Source organism: Streptopelia decaocto (assembly GCF_964273445.1).
Source record: "Streptopelia decaocto genome assembly, chromosome: 1".
Lineage (NCBI taxonomy): Eukaryota > Metazoa > Chordata > Aves > Columbiformes > Columbidae > Streptopelia > Streptopelia decaocto.
The window spans coordinates 4,236,514-4,258,363 of record NC_138663.1 but is presented as its reverse complement, the minus strand read 5'-3'; the positions used below and the strand labels follow the sequence as shown (position 1 = coordinate 4,258,363).

General features: G+C 39.1%; 1 protein-coding gene across 1 annotated transcript in view; it reads left to right on the top strand.

The window, feature by feature from the left end:
- Positions 1–21,850, top strand: part of MKLN1 (muskelin 1) — a 104,472-nt gene that overhangs the window by 2,441 nt on the left and 80,181 nt on the right. The window contains exons 2-3 of the mRNA XM_082068485.1: positions 12,644–12,713; positions 20,544–20,686. Of these exons, the coding sequence (XP_081924611.1) occupies positions 12,644–12,713; positions 20,544–20,686 (213 nt within the window). The remainder of the gene's footprint in view (positions 1–12,643; positions 12,714–20,543; positions 20,687–21,850) is intronic.

Sequence of the window (21,850 nt, the reverse complement as noted above, 5' to 3'; positions counted from 1 at the left end):
TTCTCCTTGATATTGCTTTCCAAGGCTCCTATTAGTCTTTTTTGCTACAGACTTGTGTGAGGAATTAATATTCACATGGTATCTGCAGTGCTGCCCAAAGTCCTTAATGTCATTGTCTTCTGTGATACAATTCCCTGTCCTGTAGTAGGGCTGGTGTTTTACAAATCCCTGACCTTGCATTTGACTGTTCTTTATATATGCCTATCATCAGTATAAACAATTTTAAAGGCTCCTAAGCAGTGTTGGATAATCCCAGTGATGGGTTTATTCTCCGGCATGCTGACCTTAGTCCAAGGGATGCTGGTCCTAATGCTTGTGTGTTGTCTTCTGTGGAAGTTTTGGTTTTTACTTGCTATCTGCTAACTTTTGATTCCTGTGTTCTGGGAGAGAGCTTAAATACAATCTGAAATGGAAAGCGGTGGCTTTGACCTGCAATTTGAGATTAGATTCTTGAAAGGAGAAAATGTATAAAGAAACATAGGGGAGGGTAGGTTTTTGGGGAGGGAGTAAAGATGGAGAACTTTAAAATGGCTGGGACAGGAACATACTGTGGGGTGAACATACAGAGCTAAAAGTCTTACTATTTAATATGTGGAACAGAATGGTGCTTTTTTGGAAGTATATTGGGAATTCTGGTTATACCGTAGTTCAGTAAGTCTTTTAGTGTATGTAGGAAGAAATCACTTTAAGCTTGAAGTAGAAGAGGGACTCTGGCATAATGTATGTTGGAGTACACTACTTGATTTAATAATGTTTCTAGTTATTGGGAGCTGTGGTATTGCAATCAAAGTGCTTGTGGAAGAGGAACAGTTTATCAGTCACGTTCTTTGTTAGCTTCTTGTGATTTAAACACACTTCTTAAGTAGTTGTATGGTTTTAAATGTAAAACAAAGCTATGAAATAAAATTGTTACTGCTGTCTAGGGAAGAAATTAGATGTCTAGTAACTTATATCCCATCTGTTTATGTGATGCTGAACTGGCAGTGAAACTTTTCAGAGCACTGAAATCACCTGATAACTGCTTGTTTTAATTAAAAACAACAACAACAACAAAAGCCACAACAAAAAACAACTTGAAAAACATCAGTTTTCTTTCAGTGACAGAAGTTTCTTGTGTTTGGTGGTGCTGCTAGGGGATTAGTTAGTGCTGGATCTAATTTCTAGCTGTTTTGCCAGTGCTACAGCTACCTGCATGTTTGCCAAGCCTTTTCCAAATGTTAAATGAAAATTGTCCTTCTTGGGTCTGCTAAAGATTAGTTCTACTGTTTTCTAAGCTGCTGGAGTTGTCCTGTTGGATTGTAGCTACCAGCAGGAACACTGACTTGGATATTTACTTTAAAAACTCTGTGGGCAGAAGTGAAAGAGCTAGTTTAGTAATAGTGTCTAGTTCAGGCTGTGTTGTAGGGGAGGTTGCGCCTTTGGGAAGAAAATTGATCCAAGAGGAAATTTGTTCTTGAAACATCTGGTGTTTCCAGAGACACTCTGTGTGTGCGGAGGCAAGAGTGTGTTGAGAGGCTTCAGCTTGTCCAACTTGGAAAATATTCAGCCCAGCACGTCGCCTGAGCCTCCTCCATCCGATCCCTTCGTGCCTGTCCGCGGTTCTTCCCTGGAGGAACAGAGCCATGTGGGAGGCTGCTCCCTGATGTCTCGTAAGGGACTGGCTGAGGGGTTTCCCCACCACCACCAGTCACTTCCCTTGAGCTTGCAGAAACAGATGCTGGTGTCTTTTTGACATATGCAAAGAGAGAGAGACCTGGACTTTATTCCCCTCTCTCCTCTGGCCTTCTGCAGAAAGGGATGAGCTCAATCACTTCTTTTTTTTGGACGAGGAGGGAATAAACAATTTATAGAAGGTAATGTAACCCTAGTTCAAACTTTTTATGAGCAAGATATCTGAAAGCTGCTGCTCTGCATTCTGAGAGAAGCATTTCATATCCTGATTTTTTTTAATAGCCATTTTTGTACCTGCCCCAGTTTAAACTGCCTGCTCAGATGAATAAGAGGTGTAGTATTGTGCATCTTTTTCTATTGCCAGATACTAAATTACTGTGTCCTTAGGACCATGGTTTCTGTTGTTTGCATCGGACTTGCAACTGATGATATCTTGTAGCTGGCCAGTGCCCTCAGGTCCTTCTGCCACTGTTTTTTACAGCTGAAATCCCACTTTAGAGATTTCCAAGAGTGTTTGATTCTATTATGTTAGTCATGTACCTTTGCTAGGAAGTTTCATCCCATTTCTATAGCTCAGATCTTCAGAGTCATTCAGGTTTTTGTGTAGGATATCTCTGTAGAGGAAGATCAGTGGATTTCCTAGATTTGACTTTAGGATTTTTGTTGATATTTTTCTCACTTATTTCTTGTGCTAAGATCATTAAGAATATAAAGTAAGTTTTGTTACTAAGCTGATAATTAAATGCCATTGGCAACCTCCTCCTAATTGGTAGTCACTTTTTTCATTGAAACCCATTTTAATCTATTTCACTGTGGATTTCAGTTACTCTGGTAATTCCAGTCTCTTCCAGTTTTACACCTTTTGTGGTACTGCATGGAATGCTGAAGGCTGGATGACTCTGTCTCTCTCTTAAAAGCATAGTGGAATACAGAAGGATCCAGCTGATTTGTTACAATACACTTAAAATAATTGTGTTTTTATTGTTTTACTGTATTTCCATCAAACCAGGAGTAGTAAACTAAGTGAAAGATTCTTTAATAGTAAAGTGTGAGTGTCTTGTAGACTTGTAAAGTGAGAATGCACACTTTTTTGCTTTTTAGTTAGGAGGATGAGACAGTAAGTTACTGCCCAGTCTAACCAAACATCTCCTGCTGTGTTTACTCTGAAACAGAGATGTTCTGTCCTGTGTTTTTGAATCTAAGGTATTGCAAAGCATTAGTAAGAAGGTAATGAGAATGCGTATAACAAACTTCTTGGAGTAAAGCCCATAGGGATTAAAAAAAAAAAAAAAAAAATCAGAAAATAACCTTAATTCCAGCTACCCTGTTCTCTGAGATTTCTGTAACAGGAAAAAACATGTATTTGTGGCTAGTGAAATGTGATTCTCAGTTTCTCCTCCTGCGATGCGAAACTGATGATTCAGATCTGTACCTTATAGTTCATAAACCCTGTTGCAGATGCATCCATGTCTTGTAGAATCTCATGTTCAATCTGAGATAGTCATGACTAATGAAAAGGTTTGTTTTTTCTGTTCTGTTTTCTGATACTGAGCTCTGTTTCCTTCAGTGCTTTAGGGCTATCTAAACCAGAATAAACCAGTGGACTAGCAGATTGTGATTCAGAGTTTCTCTATCAGGATGAGCTGTGCTCATCATCCATATGCTGGAATTCTTTAAGATACTGCTTATGTCTCATGGTTTCTTAAATAGCTTCAGTTACATAGCAGTGAGCATTTCCATTCTAGTTGTAGAACTGCAACTTTGGGGTTTTTTTGTGCATATAAGCATTATTTTTTTTTTCAACTTAATGTAATCATTTATAGCTTTACATGAGTATTTTAATGTAGTCAATTCACTTACCTTGTTCTAATCCATTTACCTTTAGATATAGGAAGATGAACGGGCACACCTGCTGACTGTAATTACTTGCTCCTGATGTCTTTGCAATGCTGATCAATACTTTCAACGTTTACTAAAATGAGCTGGGAATGCAAACAGTGGCTAACGAAGCGAGCTGAGCGACTCCGTTCCCCTCAGATGAACCCTCTATACAGAAATGTTCTCAGTTCTGCCTCTTGTCTTTTTCAGTGTCCAGTGGAAAGTCTTTTTTCCCCACTTGTTTATGTGAATTCTCTGGATGTTTCTAGACAATCTCATGTTCTGACAGGCATTTTCCCTCTTGCTTACATCCTTTCTGTAGCCTGGGATTTTTCTGTGAAAGCTCAAATTCAGTACTTAAAAAGCCAAATATTTCTGTAGAAAAGAAAGTCACTGAGAGATTGAATATGTAAGGTGCTTCTCTAGAGTCTGATAAGGTGAAGTGGTGAGAAAGAAAAAGGTCAGTGAGGTGGATTTAGCGAAAAAAAAATCACAAAGTTATGAAGTTGTTCCTTCCTTATATTGGCATCAGAAACTCTTGCTTCCTGGGTAAAATTACTAATATGGTAGCATAAGCAGAAGTTTCTGTAAGCTGCTGTTAAAATATAACCCTTATTTAGGAGATTAGATGAGAGTTTTATTCACTGGCAGAAGGATGAAGGTGAAATGCTAATTGCTCTGGTTCCCTGGTGTGACTCACCTGGCAGAACCTGGATTACTCTGATATTCAGCCTTTTCTGGGATGGCAATTTTGGAGAACATTAAGAATGTAAAATTTTAATAGGAGGTGGTAACATCATCAGATTATGGATCATTTGTTCTGTATGTGGCTTTATATCCTGCAAACTTAATAAAGGTTTTCCAGCTCCTGATTGCTAATTACTTGCTTAAAGACTAAAACACTATTTCAGAGCACATTTGGGATAACTGTTGTTAGTGCTCAGACGGCATGTACAGCCTGTTTGATTTTTTTTTTAATATATTCTTGGCAAAAATATAGTGTTTTATTCTGCACATTCATCATCTTTCTAGCAGATCACTGTTAGAATGCACTGTTAGGTTTATTGCCACTATTGATTTGATGATGTGATCATGATTTTTCAATTGAGGTTAAGTGGTGTGTGCAGCATTGATTCGGTTGTTTTTCTAGAGGTCAACCTGTTTGAAACTTCCAAAGCAAGACAGTGCTTGATTTACTTTAATTGCATGTTAATATAAACTTCTAAACCCAAATGTAGTTTTGCTTTTTAGACTACAGCCTGTTGAATTTTGTAGCAACAGTGGACTGTATGTTCAGTGGGGTGCAAATTCAATAATATACTTGTTACTGGAAGGGGAGGAGGGAATGCTGAACATGTAGAGTAGTTTATTGCTTTAGGTAGTTGCTATTTTTGTCATTACTTGAAGCTCAGTATGCATAATACCTGAGAAATTATTTCCTTGATCAATTTAAATCAAGGAGCACAACCATATATTTACGTTGAGGATGGAAGCCTGCATGTCTGAATTTCAACTGCAAAAGCAATTGGGTTAATAGTGCGTGTTCCTCCTCTGCTGGTGTGTTCTGCAGTTCCTGGAAAACGACGTGAACTGGATAATGGAGAAAAATTGCACACATATCATTCTAATTTTTGGTGGAGTTTTCCTCAGTCCTCTCTGCCTTTTCTCCCCAGACTGACTGCTGGGTTCATCGTGTCATTCTCAAGCTTTGGGAAAGGGCCTGAAAAACACCAAAACTCTGCTTAGGACATTACCTGTATTTTTCTTGAATGTTTTTCTGTAGGCGCATACTTCAAGCAGCATTTGGCTCTTATAGTAACTATTTAAATATTAATGTGCCAGCCTATTCTACACTTGAAAGTCATATTAATGAGGAGATACTCTTAACACAGAGTGTTAAAATGAAAGAAAAGAAAATGGATTAGGTAAATTGACCTGTGAGTAAGGAATTGCTGAATGAGTTCCCACCCTGCTCTTTCACTATGGCATATTGCTAATTTGCATATTTTGTCTCCTAAAAAACCTGCTTTCTGGTACAGGGTTTGGAAACTGTCAAATGTCAAAGTAATGTTGACTTGGGAACTCATGTACCCTTCTGCAGGAATTATTTATATTGCCCCATCATAAGGAATTATTCCTTAATGTAGCTCTGGGGGCAAATATCTCTGACTTGTAGCATGATTTCTGAGATAATTAGTAGTTAATGACAGGCTGATATTTCTTGATTTTTTTCCAGGTTAGTATTTTGTTTTCTGTATTTCCTGAGGTGCATTGTTAGCAAGAAAACTTTGATTTTGAAGGAAAGCTAATAGAGTGAAGGTGGTACCGCACGGAACCAGGAGGCGTTTTCCATAGAGTTTTGGTGAAAAAGCTCCATATGTGACATTAGTTTTGGCATGAGGGGGCTTAAGTCTGTTTTGTTAAACATAGTCTGCTTTAAATTCTTTTACAGCTGTCAGTTTTTGGGTAGATGTTTTACTAAGTGTGAAGTTACAGTGCTGATGAATATTAAAGATGTGTTTATGGCTTACATTATGAATTTATATCTCTACATGTAGTCACTTTGTTTTTGTGGATTCCTCTGAGTGGAAATATTACTAATACTGTGGCATGTAAGAGCATTGTTGCAATGCTGTGAAATCATAGGAGACCTATATCTACTTCCTGGCCTTCGTAAAATGTTTCCATATGTGCATTAGTCAAACAAAAATACTCCACCAAGTTTGCGATGCTTCCAAAATATTACATGGGGGATTTACATAGATGTGTGCTAGACATCAATTATCTGTCTTCTTGTGAAGGGTCTGGACCTTTCCAAGAAAATGCTTTTGGAAATGACAAGTGGGAGCAACGCAATATTGAAGTGCATTGAAGAACTGGAAGATTTGGGAAGTCCGGGTTCAGTGGCTTTTCTGGTGATTGCTGGCAGTAGAAATCCCTGTGTTCACACATGGGCTGAACTATTTTCCCAGCAATAGGGGAGGGTTTTTTAAAAATGAAAATGGAACTTTGTTATAATGTGGCTGTGGCTGGTGTTGTCTTAAACTCTGGCAAATTTTACTACAATATTTTATTTATTGGCAACAAATCCCATGAGCTGAAGAACCTGATACCTTCATCTTTTTTCCTTGGGTGTTGAAGGGCAGAATTCATTGTGTTCTTACTCTTTTTATCAAACCAGGGATTTATTTCTGCTCAGCAATATCACCTAGGCCAGGTTTCACGCACACCACATTGTTTAAGTCAGTATTTTGTGGATCACTTAAAAGGCTGGATTTCACATATCCTCGTGGCTTAGACAAGTAGAAATGAACACCGAGTGTGAAAAGAAATGGGCAAAAGATTCCAAATAATCATATATTCACTAGTATCAGTTCCCTAAGATGATCATGTGAAGCAGTCTTTGTAATTGCTGATTTAATTTTCTTTTCCAAAAGTTAGTAGATTTTAAGATCTGTTGTTTGGGTGATCTGATAATTCTTATATTTAAAACCAAAGCCAGTGCAGGGAGAGAATGAATCTTGATATTAAGCTTAAAGGTTCGGCATCACTTACCAGCTAAATTGCATATGAGTTATAAATCCTTTAACATTGGGGCAATTACGCTGGTGAACAACTGTGTGTGAAGTTACTGTGGTTACCAACATATGCAAATAGACCTGACTTTATCTTATATTATTTTTTCTACATATTACCAATGTGGAGCTGGGAGCTTTTGCTGCTGGGGATTTGTGTCACTCAGAGCTGTGATACAGTCAAAAGTTTAATCTGTGATTTAGTGTTGTTGAGTGTCACTGAAATAGAAGTTATTTACCAGGCTCTGCTAACTTCTTGGGAATTCACTATATTGCTGCAGTTTTAGTCACTATTGGTAACATTTAATTCCTGGTGTGCTGGGAGGAAACACCGATGAATCAAAAATATCTTGTTTAAAGAAATCTTAACTAGATGGGGATAGTGAAAAGGAGTACTTTCTGGCTTGTGTTACTGGAAATGTCTGCAGCAGTGTCAATTCGTGTTTGTTTTTTCGTTGGCTGGCAGTGATGACAGGCAGCTTAAAAAAAAGTCATCTATGCACTGAAAGCAATAATTGAGAAGCTGGTTTTAATGGAACTATTTCTAGACCAGAGCTGCGTGACACCTGTTTTGTTGTCCACTATAGTCAGCTGTGATCTGATAAGTACATTTCTGTAAGGTGATTTCTAATTAATCAGTTTATTTTTGCATGCTGTACTCCCTTAGCATTTTTACTTTTGATAGAAATAAATTTATAGGAAACTGGATGCTTGTGTGAAACTCTGCAGCTGAGGAGGTGGAAGCAAATTTGAGCAGTAAGTTGGCAAATCCCATGACAGTGTAATAATTAAAATTGCACATTTGCCTATGTGTTTAACTTAAACTTAGTTCTACTATGGAAGAGGTCCTCCTGTACTACTTAGTAGTGAGGGTACGGACTGTGTTTTAAAAAATACAAAGCTGAAAAACAACACCCAAGCTGCCAAAAATTTGTTTTCTGAATGTACCTGCGTGCTGTGTAATAATCGTGCATGTGTTTTGTTGTGTTTCAACCAAAAAATTTCCGTGTCTTCACATCCTTATGCCATTTTAAGCAAAGAACTTTTCCAATAGAAAGAAGAAATACTTTATAGCAAAATTTAAAAAGTTATTGGTGTTTTGAGGTTTTTTTTAACTGCTTTAGGGGAAAGCCATAAGTACATGTGGCTTTTTAAACATCACAGCCAAGTGGTTTGAAATCAGCATTACTTGCAGTGAATTTCTGAGAGTTGGAGAAGAAAAACTTCTCTACTTCACAGAATCCCAAAATGTCAGGGGTTGGAAGGGACCTCAAAAGCTCATCCAGTGCAATCCCCCCATGGAGCAGGAACACCCAGATGAGGTTACACAGGAGGGTGTCCAGATGGGTTTGAATGTCTGCAGAGAAGGAGACTCCACAACCCTTCTGGGCAGCCTGTTCCAGTGTCTGTTACCCTTACAGTGAAGAAGTTTCTTGTCAAATTGTGTTCCAGTTTGAACCCATTACCCCTTATCCTATCATAGTTCTTTCTAGATCTGTGGAAGGTTTTTTGGTGGTGTGGTGTTTGTGTTGTATTTTTTTTCCCTTGGTTAAGACTGTGTGTCTGTTCTGGTGTCTAGGCCAGCCAAGAGTATCTTGGTTGATGCTTTGTTCTGGCTGGTGTGATTATTTCACATGTTGGAAATAGTTGTCCCACTATGTCTTCTGTAAAGTGGGCTTAGTGGAAATTCTAGTCCGTGTATTCTTGATGATCTGTTTTGGGATGGTTGTAGGAAAAAAAAAAAAGAAAAATATTGTCACATGGACAATGGCGAAGGGCAAGCTTTGTCCCTTTTCGGTCAGGCTGTGTTTTTGTAGCACTTAAATGCTTTTTACAGTTTACTGGTGTGGTACCTCAGTGGTTTTCTCAGCTGTGTCTGAGTTGCAAGTGCTCTTGGAGGCGTGTGTGCCCTTTTCTGCACAGCTGCTCTCTGAAGAGCAGTTTGAATGTGCCAAGCAAAGCTTGTGTTTTGCATTTGTTTATTCTTAAGGACTTGTTCCTGAAGTCATGTATTTCTTTAATAGCAGCTTCAGGAAAATATTTAGGTTAGATGCAAATCATAGCAGCCTTAAACCTAATTTGCAGTATATTCTGCAAAGCCATCCTATTTCTCCCTCCTGAAGCAAAGAAACTTTTTAGTGATTGTCATGCCTGAAACCACAGAGCTTTTTGCACAGAGAAGTCTTCTGCTAATACCAAGTGGGGGGACATCTCTGTAATTCCAGCAGAGATCAGCCAGCACTTGGTACAAGGGATATGACAGTTTCTGGGTTGGTAAAAGGAAAAATTATCTACTTCCGGCAGTTGCACAACCAGTGTCTGCATGGCTAATAAAAAGAAACTTCCACTGTGTTCTGCTAAGAGGGTTTTCTACGCAAAACAGCCAGAAGGATCCACTTCTTTTATTTAGCAATGGGAATGCTTACAATAAAGGCTTAGACACTAACAGCCGTGAAGGAAGCCAGGTTATGAATTTAAGGCACACCAGTACCACCTCAGGACATGTTTGCGGTGCAAATAAAGTAGCTTTTAGTGTGGGGTAGGATTGCCCACAAAGTAGCAGAGGTACCACAACATCTAATTTTTTTTTCGTAGTTACTTACCAGTGGGAGAGTGGTACTGGGAGCTCATTCCAGTATGAAACGCTTGCCTAGATCCAGCTGCTCATGTGTTTGTTTTTTTTTTCCTACTTTTGTGCTGAATCGGAGAACTGATCTGACTAAAGAAGTTATTTATGCTAATCTTTATTATAGCTGCTGGTGTAGGGAGGGGGAGGATCAGGCGCAAGTGGGTGGAATGGTCCCTCTTGGCAGTGTTGTAGATTTATGCTAGACTAGATCTTGCATCCACAGTTTATGGTTATGAGTTACCTCAAACTGCATTTAATGGGTTGCTTTTTTTCACAGGAAAAGCTTGCGTAAAACTATTTGGTACTTGTGGTAGCTTAAGGGCTTACAAATACCTTTTGTAATGGCTTGTGAAAGGTACGTGGAAAGTCATCGAGTTAGAGGAATTTTCACTTCTAAAGTTTATCAGAGGTTTTAATCTAGGTGTCATATCTGAAAGGCTTGCCTCCAGGTACTGTGCAAGTGTTGTGATGTACAGAAAAAGGACTTCACATGGAAAGAGATGTGCTATTAGGATATGCATTTGTTGTTTCTTGCTGTCTCATGACTGTTGGAATGCTTCAGTTCCTCCAAGTTTTTGAGCCCATAAATTTTCCTAAACCATTATGGTAAATTGACTCTGTACATATGGATTTCTATCTTTGTTTAATCTTAATGAATTAACAACCCATGTATTTTTAAACATAGTTACAACTATATGGACACTGTCTTTTCTAAATTTCTTCTTAGCCTTAATTATGTGTGAGCTGCCCATCCCTTTTCTCTGCCTCTGCAGAAGGATTTTTATCTTGTCTAGCTGTACTGATTGAGGTTCTCTTTGGTTGTGGCAAACTGATCTTTGACCTGGAGAAGCAAACAAATCCACTTCTAAAAATATGGTCTTTGGGATCTGTCCCAGTTACAAAATGCCTGTTTCAAGCAGGGCATTATCTGACCATGTAGCAGTGCTCATTCCTGCAAATGTTGCTCAACGTATGAGGAGCTTATTGTCTGATGTTTAAACAAATGTAATAGTATCGTAAATATAATTATTCTGTAGGCTAAATTGTCTTCTTGTGTGCTGGAGTAAAGTTCCATAAGGGAGAGAAACCATACATTTTTACTGTTTTTTATCTGCCTTACTGTTCCTTAAGTATGTAGTGTAAGATACACATGTCCTTCAAGTTTAGTAGTTTTTTTTCTCTCTTCAGATAGTGAAAGTTATTAAGAAATTCTTCAATATCCTTTTGCCTGTAGCGTGGTATAGGAGATTGCAGGTAGGATTGTAGTTTCTAGTGGTAACTTAGCTTTGAGACTGGCAACTTCTATTAGAAATCTGTGTTTCGTCAGTTCCCAAATTCTTCCCTTTGGTTTGGTTGGTTCATTTGTCCCTGTTGTAATTAAAGATGGGGGTTAGATTTTTCTCTTGGAGTTGAGCCTCTTCACTCTGGGAACTGATTGAACTCAGATGGATGTTTAATTATGCAGATCGATGACCTGATGTGTCCTATTTTGAAGGGGTTAAAGCAAGAGGGTAGTGCATGTCCATGTGTTGTCCAAACACGTTTTACCCGTGGGGATATATGAATAAAACAGCTGCAGATCAGGACCGGCACTGGCATTGCTGTATTAATAGATGCCTTGCTGTGATGGAAACCAGCTAAAGGGAGAGGGAACCTGCATGAAAATCCTTAGATGTCCCTTCTGAAGCCCGCAGACGGACGGCCGCTAGGCCATTTCTCTAAAATGTACGTATTTTAAGGAGCCACCCTGGTCTAGCTCCTCACTGTCTCCCCTGTCACGGCGTGGGGCTGCTTGGATACCCCTGCTAGCGCGGTGATTTTGATCTGTGCGGTGCGGAAAGAGCGAGCTAATTTCTCTGTTAATGCTCAACCTCTGACTTAACCTCTTTCCCTTCTGAGCTTTTATATGAGCACTTTTTCCTCCAGCCCTTTGTAGTAATCCAGATGCTTGTGTTCTTTCCCTCCTACACAGCAGATGGAGATGGCATAAGCCTTTTGATGACTGCTTCCTTCTTTTTACATAAGTTTTACAAGCTGGCGAGTTCGTTAAGTTGGATGTGGTAGAGCTCGTAAGCCCTGTCCAGCAGGTGGTGCATCATTATCTCACTGATAATTATATATTTTAGGGACTTTTTTTTTAGTTTTTAATCTGGGAGGTGAGCTTTACCACATCGTTACAGGAAAGGGAAAGGCAGATCCCTCATATGACTATCGTGATGAATCTGTTTCGTTTTAGCCAAAAAACCTATTCTGAGTTTATGTTCATGACCTAAATGCTACGCTGTTCCAAACCATAAGAAAGCAACTTGGAGGTGATTTTGCTGGTTGAAGAGCTGAACTGCTTTCTTTTGTGTTATTCTACTCTTGTAGCTCATGAAAATTACTTGTTAAAATTTGGCATGAGTTAGATGGTCATCTCCAACGCTCCAGGAAAGCTTAAGTAGGTTAGCGGCTCGCTCTTTCCCTTCCAGTATTGCCTGTCTAATAAGGGATAGTTTTTGGCTTACCGACTGTTTTACTGCTCATCATTTTAAGCTTATTGAAAAATTCTTACCCCATTGAGGTGAATGAGACCGTTTTTTCCACTTCATAATGGACTTGGGCCTTACGTAAATTCATCTGTTTTAAATTTATTTCACAACTTGGATTTTTTTTTTTTATTTATTTCGCAACTTGGTGCTCCATTTCACAACCACGAGGCTTGGAGGCATATTTTTATGGGTCCCGCAAAATAGTGGTGAAGAAAAAGGGGGGTGAACTTTAGTCTCTGCCTAGCAATTTAGGTAGCTGCATGACAATGTTACTGATCTGTGTGTATGACATATCTTATTGGAGATGTAAAATACAACATGGCTGTTACTTAAATTACTTCTGGCTTCTCATTTTTTAGGAATATCTTGGTGGATAAACCAAATGATCAGTCCTCCAGATGGTCTTCAGAAAGCAATTATCCTCCCCAGGTAAGCATCTGAATCTCTGCAACTGTATATCTGTGTTGTACAACTTAATATATGCTGGAGTTTTTATTTTAACTGTAGGCTGCTACTATTTATATTGACAGCCTTTATAGGCTACTTTCCCTCAGTAAAATGCAGGTTGTTGGTACATTATGTATTTACATTTCCGGCAATTTTTGATCTTTCAATAAATAGTTTTTCATGGGTGAAGTTTTGCATTTCATCCTTGACAATTGTGGTTGTACTGGAAATAATCGAACCTTATGGTTAGATTAAGCTGCTAATGAGGCGTGTAGGTCCCCCTTTGTCAGCACTACTGGAAACTCTTGTAATTTGCTGGCCTCGAGTCCTAGATCTAAGGAGCTTGTATTTGTTTCTCCTAATAGTGCATTTAGCAATGTAGACTCTGTTTAAAGAGACACAAGTGTCACCTCTTCTGTTGGCTAAGCACCTTATTAAAATAAGATTTGTATTGATTTTAACATCTAATTTGCGCTTTCAGTGTTAATTAGATTGTTAGATTATCCAGAAAAAAATATGCTTATCCTTTTACTTAATCTCTTTTTCTCCAATAAATGTGTTATCCTCCTCTTTGTGCTAGATCTATGCCTTTATACTCTGGTACTGCTTGATGAGCTTCTATATCTCTTATGCTGATTACTTTAAATTATTTTGTTTAAAACACTGATGTACAGCAGTGTGTTGTGCAGTATCTCTCTCATGAGTTCTTCTGCTAATCTACTTATTTAATCCGAGTATTCCTCATGAGTTAAGTTTCACAGAATTGTTGTCTAAGTAAATCTTGCTACTTGGCTTTGAAGGTGCGTTAAAAATCTATAGTCTAGACTGGTGGCTCCCTATAGTAGCAGGTCATCTCATCCAACTGAAAAGCTTTCATGTATTTTTTTTTCATGGTAGTGTTCTATACTGTTGTCTGTAAAAGTGGGGTGTTTTTGGGAGGAGAGGGAGAACTATCCTGTTTATTCCATCAGTATGTTTCATAAACCTGCCTGAAGTCTAATATTTTGGATCCTTTTGATGCCTCTGTGCATCTACTGCTCTTTTAACTTGATTTTTTTACATATGTATTTAGATAGATGAACAACATAGGAATTTAATCTGTAGTCTGAAGCCATTTTATTCTATCTAGGAACTATTGATGCAGGGTAATGGGTATTTAGCATGTATTTTATCCCAGCCTGTACCATCCTTTATTTCCTTTAATGCAGGAAGCACATGTTTTTTGTAGGGTTCTCTTGCTCAGATGGCCAGGTTGGCTTATGGGGTAGCTTTGGACTGGATTTTTCACCTGAGGTGCTCTTAGTTGTTGCTAAAAGTTTTTCTTTCATTTTCTGAGCCATCCTGAATATTTTGTGCTTTCAAAAACCTGATTCTGGAATGGGAATACATCTCTAGTAACTATCTGCTTTAGAATATTCCCAGCCTATACTTAAAGCTGACAAACTGTGATGCAAATTATATTCAGGCATGTAGATTAAGCAGGGAATAATTAAGAGTGGTAGACTTGTGTATAAACTACATGAGCTTGTTAGATGTCTTAGAACAATTTTATGTGTATTGATCATGGCCTGAATGAAGCTGCTGATGCAGAACTTCTGAATCCAACCCTGGAGAACGGGGCACTGCTCTGCATGCTAAGCAAGTAGTTTAAACCAAACTTTTGATAGAAGAGAGGTGAATTAGTATTGTACATATATATATGTGAGGTATCCAGATCTAAGATCCTTTTATATGACTTGCAAAAAGTTTCTTTGTAGTGGTAACTGAGATTGGCAAGACAGTATTCGAGTTTTATTCTGTGTTATTTAAAGACAAAACCAACAGAAACCTGGCTGCTGAAGTGGAAAAGGGTGTCCTGCTGGATTCCTCTTACTCAAATCTCTGCATCCAACAGTGAGAATATAAAATGCTGCCCAGTGGCTCATGTATTCAGCAAGCCCAGGGGGAGAAATAATGTCTTTGCAGTGTCTCTAATATGTACTTTATCTAATTCTCATGCTTCTAACCTGAGTGTTTAATTATACATGTAAAGCATTTTTTACAGTGTAACTTCTTTGTTGAAAAATTAACTGGAAAGAGAGAATGGGGAGTTAAAATTTGCAGAAGAGGCCTGCGTGCAAAGAATGCAGTTTTTGTTATTCATTATTTCGGTGTATACAGAGAGAAACAGTTCCAAATTTTGTTGTCTCATAATTGACAAAAGAACTTCAGATTTGGTTGCATTTCGCTCAAAAGAAAAAAAGCAACTAGTTCTTGCACCTTGCCCATTGAAACACTGCCAAATTTTAATGCAGGTAAAACTTTTATGCAGGTCTTCTGCTTCCTCCTTCTTGCAGGCTGAAGCGCTTAAGGAGGATTCTTAGCTTGGAAAACTTCAGTTGAAAAGTGGTTGGCTGAATCATAAGGGTGCTGAGGAGTTGGGGGGAAATCAATTGCTTTATGTTAGAAGATGGGTATTTTGATTTCCAAAAAATCATGATATATACACAACTTTTAATCCCCCAAATAAACATCATGTATCCTATAGAAAATGAAGTTGCAAAGCATTTTATGGCTTCTGTGCTGGCATCACTTCATTTAAAAATTGGTTGCTTTTGTGGTGACGCACTCGTTAAATTGTGTGGGTGGCCATAATAGCCCGGGACAGGAAATGAACTGAAACTTGGTAAAATAAAGCTTTCCTTGTTTCAGACTTTGTTAGCTGAAACTACAAGAAGATACAACACAAGGATTAATTTTAGTCATGCTCACTGGAACGTGCCGTGAGATATTTTAATAAGCTGCAGCCCTAATTGTTAGTGTTTGTCTCATCGGAGTGTTTCACCTTAATGTAAGAGTTTAGTAATTCCCTGCCAGGGTGGTAGTGCTGTGCTGGCTTAGAGGTCAAAATATGAGTGAATCTGTAAATTTTGATTTATTCTCTTCCCTTGTTGAGTGAAACAAACCCCCTCCAGGCACCACTTCTTTCAGAGCGCTCCTCTTGCTGGGATGAGGATGAATCAGAAGAAAAGGGGTGAGAAATCAGAGCATGTGTTCAGTAACTCAACGAAGATCTGTGCTTTGCAGTAAATGTGTCAGAGTCCATATTAAACTTTTTTGAAAAGGGAAGGTAACTGAAAGTGGAAGTTTAGACACTTGAAATGCTGCCACATGACTATATTTAGTCATGGGTTTTCCTAGTTTTCTGGGTGTGGTAGAGTTAAATAATTCTCATGGCCATGAAAGCCACTGGTTGGTTATGAATGAGTGCCAGTGAAAGGAGATACATGAGACAACTGCTTTTCTGTTTATTAAACTAGATATCTTTCGTGAGTCTTGAAATAGAATGACCCAGAAATTATATATTCAATAACAAACCTGTTATGTAGTAACCTATTCAGGCAGAAGAGGGCTGATCATTCCATTTTTAAACTGGTTCTAGGCTTACATAGGAAGTGTGAAGCAATAAGGCTGGTAATGCTGAAGACCCACAGGCCTGTGATAAATGCACGTGGCTCCAGTGATGATCTGACTTGAAAGACTGCATGCAGAAGAACATTTAATTCCCCTGAGTGGCTTGATTAATAATGTGTAGAACAAAAGGATAGATCATGGTTTAGTCGCAAGCCTAATTGCAAAAGCAATGGGTAGGTTTATGTAGTGGACAAGGGCAGCCCCTCTCGAGTGTCTTGGTTCTATTGTGTGTGAAAATAAATACACAAAATCAGTTTCGTTACCCCCTAATACAAAAATGCTTAAGCAGAAATGCTCGAAGAGAAAGAAATTAAAAAAATACAATAATATGACTCTAATTGCACAGACAGCTTGTGTAGTGCAGTTGGGAATCTCCTCCAACATGTTTGATGTGGAAATGTAAATGCTGAACAGTTGAAGAGCATATGTATAAAGTTAGTGACACCGTCCAAACAATTGGTTTCAGTTCTGCATCTGAGAAGACCAGTTTTCCTCTCTTGATTTCCGTCCTGCTGTGTAGATCGTATCAGGAACTAATTTAAAGTACATTAATAAAATTTACACTCAGCTGTGTGATGCAGCAGCATGCATATGGTTGTCATCAAATGGTAGCACAGACCAGAGCTTCAAAAACGTTTGGAATTTTGCGGAAGCTTCCAGTGTGATAGGACTGGATTTGCTTTTTTGAATGTACAGTAACAAACTGTTGAGGTGCTGAAATGCCATATGTGACTTACTCTGCTCTTTGGGCATCTTCACTTACAAATGCTTTTAATCATAAAGCAGAAGTTTTACTCTTCTGATGTTTCATAGCATCATTTTTGTAAGTGTTGTAATTTGAGGCTTAAAAATTAGGCTTTAGGTTTTTGCACAGTTACTCCAATTAGTGTCTGTGTGCTGTGTCTCTAATGAACAAACACTTCCGTTTATATTTGGATTTTTGGAATACTTCATGAATACTTGGACGTTAAACATACTGACGTTGCTTATAGCAACAGGACAGAAAAACGTCAAATATTGTGATCTATGTATTTGTCTGAAATCTCATAGACTTGTTCTCTCAGTGTTTAGTAAATCACTTGATCTTCTGTATACTTTTATCACATCTTTGAAGGCTACAGAGAATAGTCTGTCACCTCTAAAATCCTGGTAGCAGTCCAAAAATATCTGTGCAGCCAGCTGTTTGCGGCTCTTGAGGCAATATATTTTTATCAACATCAGTGGGATTTGTAGCCTGTACCCACAGTGGCAGCAGCATTATACATAAAAGCAAAAATAATCTACGTATATAGATGTATTTAAAAAAAAAATAAAGTTGCATACATAGGTACAGGTATTAGGGCACAAGCTTTGAATCAAATGTCTTTTGTTTCAGATGGCAGATAAATTCACAAAAAGATTGTCTTTAGCTTTTGTGGTTATATTTTCTGTAGCGTCTGCCTGACTCATCAAGTGATGGGATGTGTGGAAGCAGCAAGGAGAGCTGCAGAGTTCCTTCCCTGTCCGTAGGTTTAAGAAATCACTGCTGGCCATATGGAGTAATTGTCATTCCTTGCTTCCTTCTAGGCATGTATGCCAAGATAAACAGTTTAACTGCGGTCCTGCTTTTCTCTCCCTTAATTTAGGGCAAAAAAAAAATTGAATAATGCAGGATGATGTTTGTGCCAAGCTTTTGCAAACCTTGCGTGATACTGGAGAAAAGTATGTCTTTGTGACCCAAACATCAGGTTTATGATTCCAGCAAGATTAAGAATTGCAGTTGCTGATGCTGGTAGCGTTAGCTTCGCTTTTTCAGCTTCGGTGGAAATCTGCAGGGAAGATACGATGGTGTAGGAGGAGTTCTCAGACGTTGTTGTGTACTGTCTGTTCTGCATGGGAATTTTGGCAGCAGGCTGTGCCATGTATCAAGTACTGCCTTACTCATTACAGGACCAGCTTTTTTGCTCATCCCTTCCGTTTCTCTGCTTTAGAAAATCTGTTTTCTGGATAGAACTTTGTTTTTTTTCTGAAGTTTGGGAAGTACTTTGGAACAAATGCATGGCTTAATGCTAGTTAAACTAGTGGGATCTGACATTAAGGTTGATAGTGTTATCTGCAAAACTAGAAGTTTTTCATTAAAAAAACCCCTAAAATCTGGAAAAGCACCAAAGCATTCTTCTGTTGGACCGTGACAGTGCTGATACTGGTTTATTGTCTTCATTCTGAAAATCTTTGAGTTCCTGGAAACATCTTTGGCAGTAAATCTTCCATATCCAGTCTCCATTATCATCTGTAACCACTATACATACTAGTTTTAAACTAAGCTTTTTGGAAACATACTGAGAACCAGCTATTGAGATCACACATTTATCCTGATGCTACTAGAATGATGTCAGTGCTGCTCCGAGATTTGGAATTAGTTGCTTTATAGGGCCATGACAGACTGAGAAATGAATGGATGGGGAAAACTTGTTCTGCTTTTCACCCCAAAGAAACGCTTCTAGGGTACGATTGTCATCCTGAGGGAGCTGTTTAGCACAAGCAGTGTGATGCTCATGACACTTTAAGGGGAAATACTAGTCTTTATTCAGGAACCATTGAAAGCAGCCACATGAATGTAAATAATCTATGATGATGGGACAGGCTGCCCAGGGCAGTGGTGGAGTCACCATCCCTGGAGGGGTTTAAAAGATATGTAGATGACGTTCTTAGGGACATGGTTCAGAGGTGGACTTGACAGTGATAGGTTAACTGTTGGACTTGATGATCTTATAGGTCTTTTCCAACCAAAATAATTCTATGTTGACGAAAGAGTCAAAATACTATGTCATGTCTGATTTTGGCTGTGCTGCTGCTTGGTGAAAAGGGCCACCAGCAGTGCCTGTGGTGGGAGGTGTTCCCCAGCCCTTGCTGACATGTTTGTGCTGTAGCCTGGACCACAGGGTTTTGTAACAAAATCCAGTATGATGAGTAATTTTGATTCTGCGATTAGTCCCGTTTCTCTGCGTACTGCTTATTTCTGAGAAGTCAGGGAAGGGAATTAAACACATTGTTTTCAGGTATAAAACAATGTATTCTGCAAAACAGGATGTCTCTAGGCTCCCTCTAAGACCTGTTTGGTAGCAGAAGGTTAAATAAGCTTGGTGATTGATGGTCCCTGATGAATGGTGCAAGTGCTTCTCTGCATATGCTGTTCACAGAATGTCAGGGATTAGAAGGGACCTGGAAAGCTCATCCAGTCCAATCCCCCTGCTGGAGCAGGAACACACATATGAGGTTACACAGGAAGGTGTCCAGGCGGGTTGGAATGTCTGCAGAGAAGGAGACTCCACAACCTCTCTGGGCAGCCTGTTCCAGTGTCTGTTACCCTCACTGAGAAGAAGCTGCTTCTTATATTTAAGTGGAACCTCTTGTGTTCCAGTTTGTACACATTGCCCCTTGTCTTACCATTGGCTGTCATCAGGAAGAGCCTGGCTCCATCCTCATGACACTCACCCTTTACATATTTATAAACGTGAATGAGGTCGCCCCTCAGTTTCCTCTTGTCCAGCTCCAGAGCCCCAGCTCCCTCAGCCTTTCCTCACACGGGAGATGCTCCACTCCCTTCAGCATCTTTGCTGCCCTGCGCTGGACCCTCTCCAGCAGTTCCCTGTCCTGCTGGAACTGAGGGCTCAGAACTGGAACAGATCTTTTCATCCAGCAATGCTGGTGAAGCTGGTAGCTTGGGCCTGAATATAAATAATCTGACTATTCATACACTGTGGGGGGGACATCTATGTGAGGGGAGAGCACAAGGGAGAACGTTTTGTCATTTTATGTGTAAAGCTCCTTTATTGTCTGTTAGTGGCTTGTTTTTATTTGGCGTGGTTAATAAGCAGTTGGTTCCTATGTTAGCCACACATCAAACTTAGTCTGTGTTCAGTGGTTAAATAGTGTGAGCCCAGAGAGGAAAAGTAATTTGGTGTTCTCTTAGCATGTGGAACATACTGTATTTATCTAATTGTGCATTCAGTTTAGGTTTCATTTCAGGCTGTAGTGGGTGTTTGAATCATCACTCTCAGTAGTTTGATCCTATTTGCCAGATTTCAGGAAGTCTTGCATCCAACTTGAAGAAATGTATCTAAGCCCTGAATAGAAATGCCTAGGAATAGGTAGTTCAAGCAACTCTTTTTCCTGGATAAGCTGCTTTTTAAAGTCCTGTTCGTAAAAAAAACCTTTGCTTCATTCCAGGAACAAAGGGGATAATATAATAATGGGGAGGACTCATCTTTCATTCTCTGGCTTTGTAAACTGAATTTTTTGAAGGCTGTAATGCTTCTCCCTTAGTGTGTTTTGCAGCCTTGGCTTTAATATTAAAATTCACTGTCCTTTCTTCCGCAGTATTTGATTCTGAAACTTGAAAGACCTGCCATAGTCCAGAGTATCACATTTGGCAAATATGAGAAAACGCATGTCTGCAATCTAAAGAAGTTTAAAGTCTTTGGTGGGATGAATGAGGAAAACATGACAGATCTCTTATCCAGGTAAGATAATCGTAAAGCTATGATAATTGTAAAGACTGGACCAAAATGCTCTTCCCCCTCCCCAAGCAGACACATGGCTGACAGTGTAATAGAGCCATGGTTGTGATCCTGCAATTAGCTGCCCTTGTGGTTGTGGTCAAGTCAGAGAGCAGCAATCCCAACGCTTGCCCCGGGAAGCCTTCCTTACTCTGCTCTAACCACAGAGCATTTGTGGAGAGCGGACTCTTGGAGATTTGGAAGAGCTGAGAGTGGGGTGCAGCGTTGCTGGACTGCAGTTCTTTTCTTCTGTGTTCTTGAGGCACAAGAAAAATGATTCCCCAGGTGCAGGTAATTTAAAGTAGCTTTTAAAAGCCCAGGTAACCTGTGTGAGTTAAAAACTTTGCAGCTATAAAGGTCTAAACTAGTCAGCTGCTCTGCCTTTCTGCAAATGGGTAAATAAATCAAATAAGCAGATGGAAAACCTGTGTTTTCCTTTGTTTACTTTGATTTGGTAGTTTTATTGGTAGGAACTAATGAAAGAGCCTTTTGGCTATTCAGGCTATCCAGAGCTTCAGAGTAGTTGCTAATGTAAATTTGTAAGGGCCTTGTAAGGACTCTTTCAGAAAGGGAAATTATGTATAAATATCTAGGAGCACAAGAGAAATAAGTAGCAAGAACTAGTCTATTTTTGGAGGCCTACAGAAGGAAAAGTCCATTTCTGGGGAATATATGGGTGTACATTGTCTCTACTCAAGCAGAATAGCCATGGAGAAACATGGGAAGTTCTTTTGTTGCAGGTATCCTTCAAGACCATATAGAAACTACCCACAACCCGTCCCACCCTTTTGCCCTCTTCAGATAGACCAGTCTTGTAATGTTGACGTCATTGCTGCTAGAATTAAGGGGAAAGAAGTCTTAGTATCATAGTAATTGTTAATATCTAATGTCATTTGACTTGTACTGAAGTTTAATAGAAATCCATATTTTGGGGCCTGTACTTGCATCTTCAGTAAAAATGGACTTAAGATTTTTGATAAATTATACCAAATATTTGCTGCTTTTATAAAGTAATGCCCATAAATGAATCACACAGCGCTTTGGCGGTGTGATAATTCTGAGAGCTGGTCCATCTCCCTCTTAAGAACAGATCAGTGAGGTTCAGGCAGATTGCTTGCTGAAGTCGCA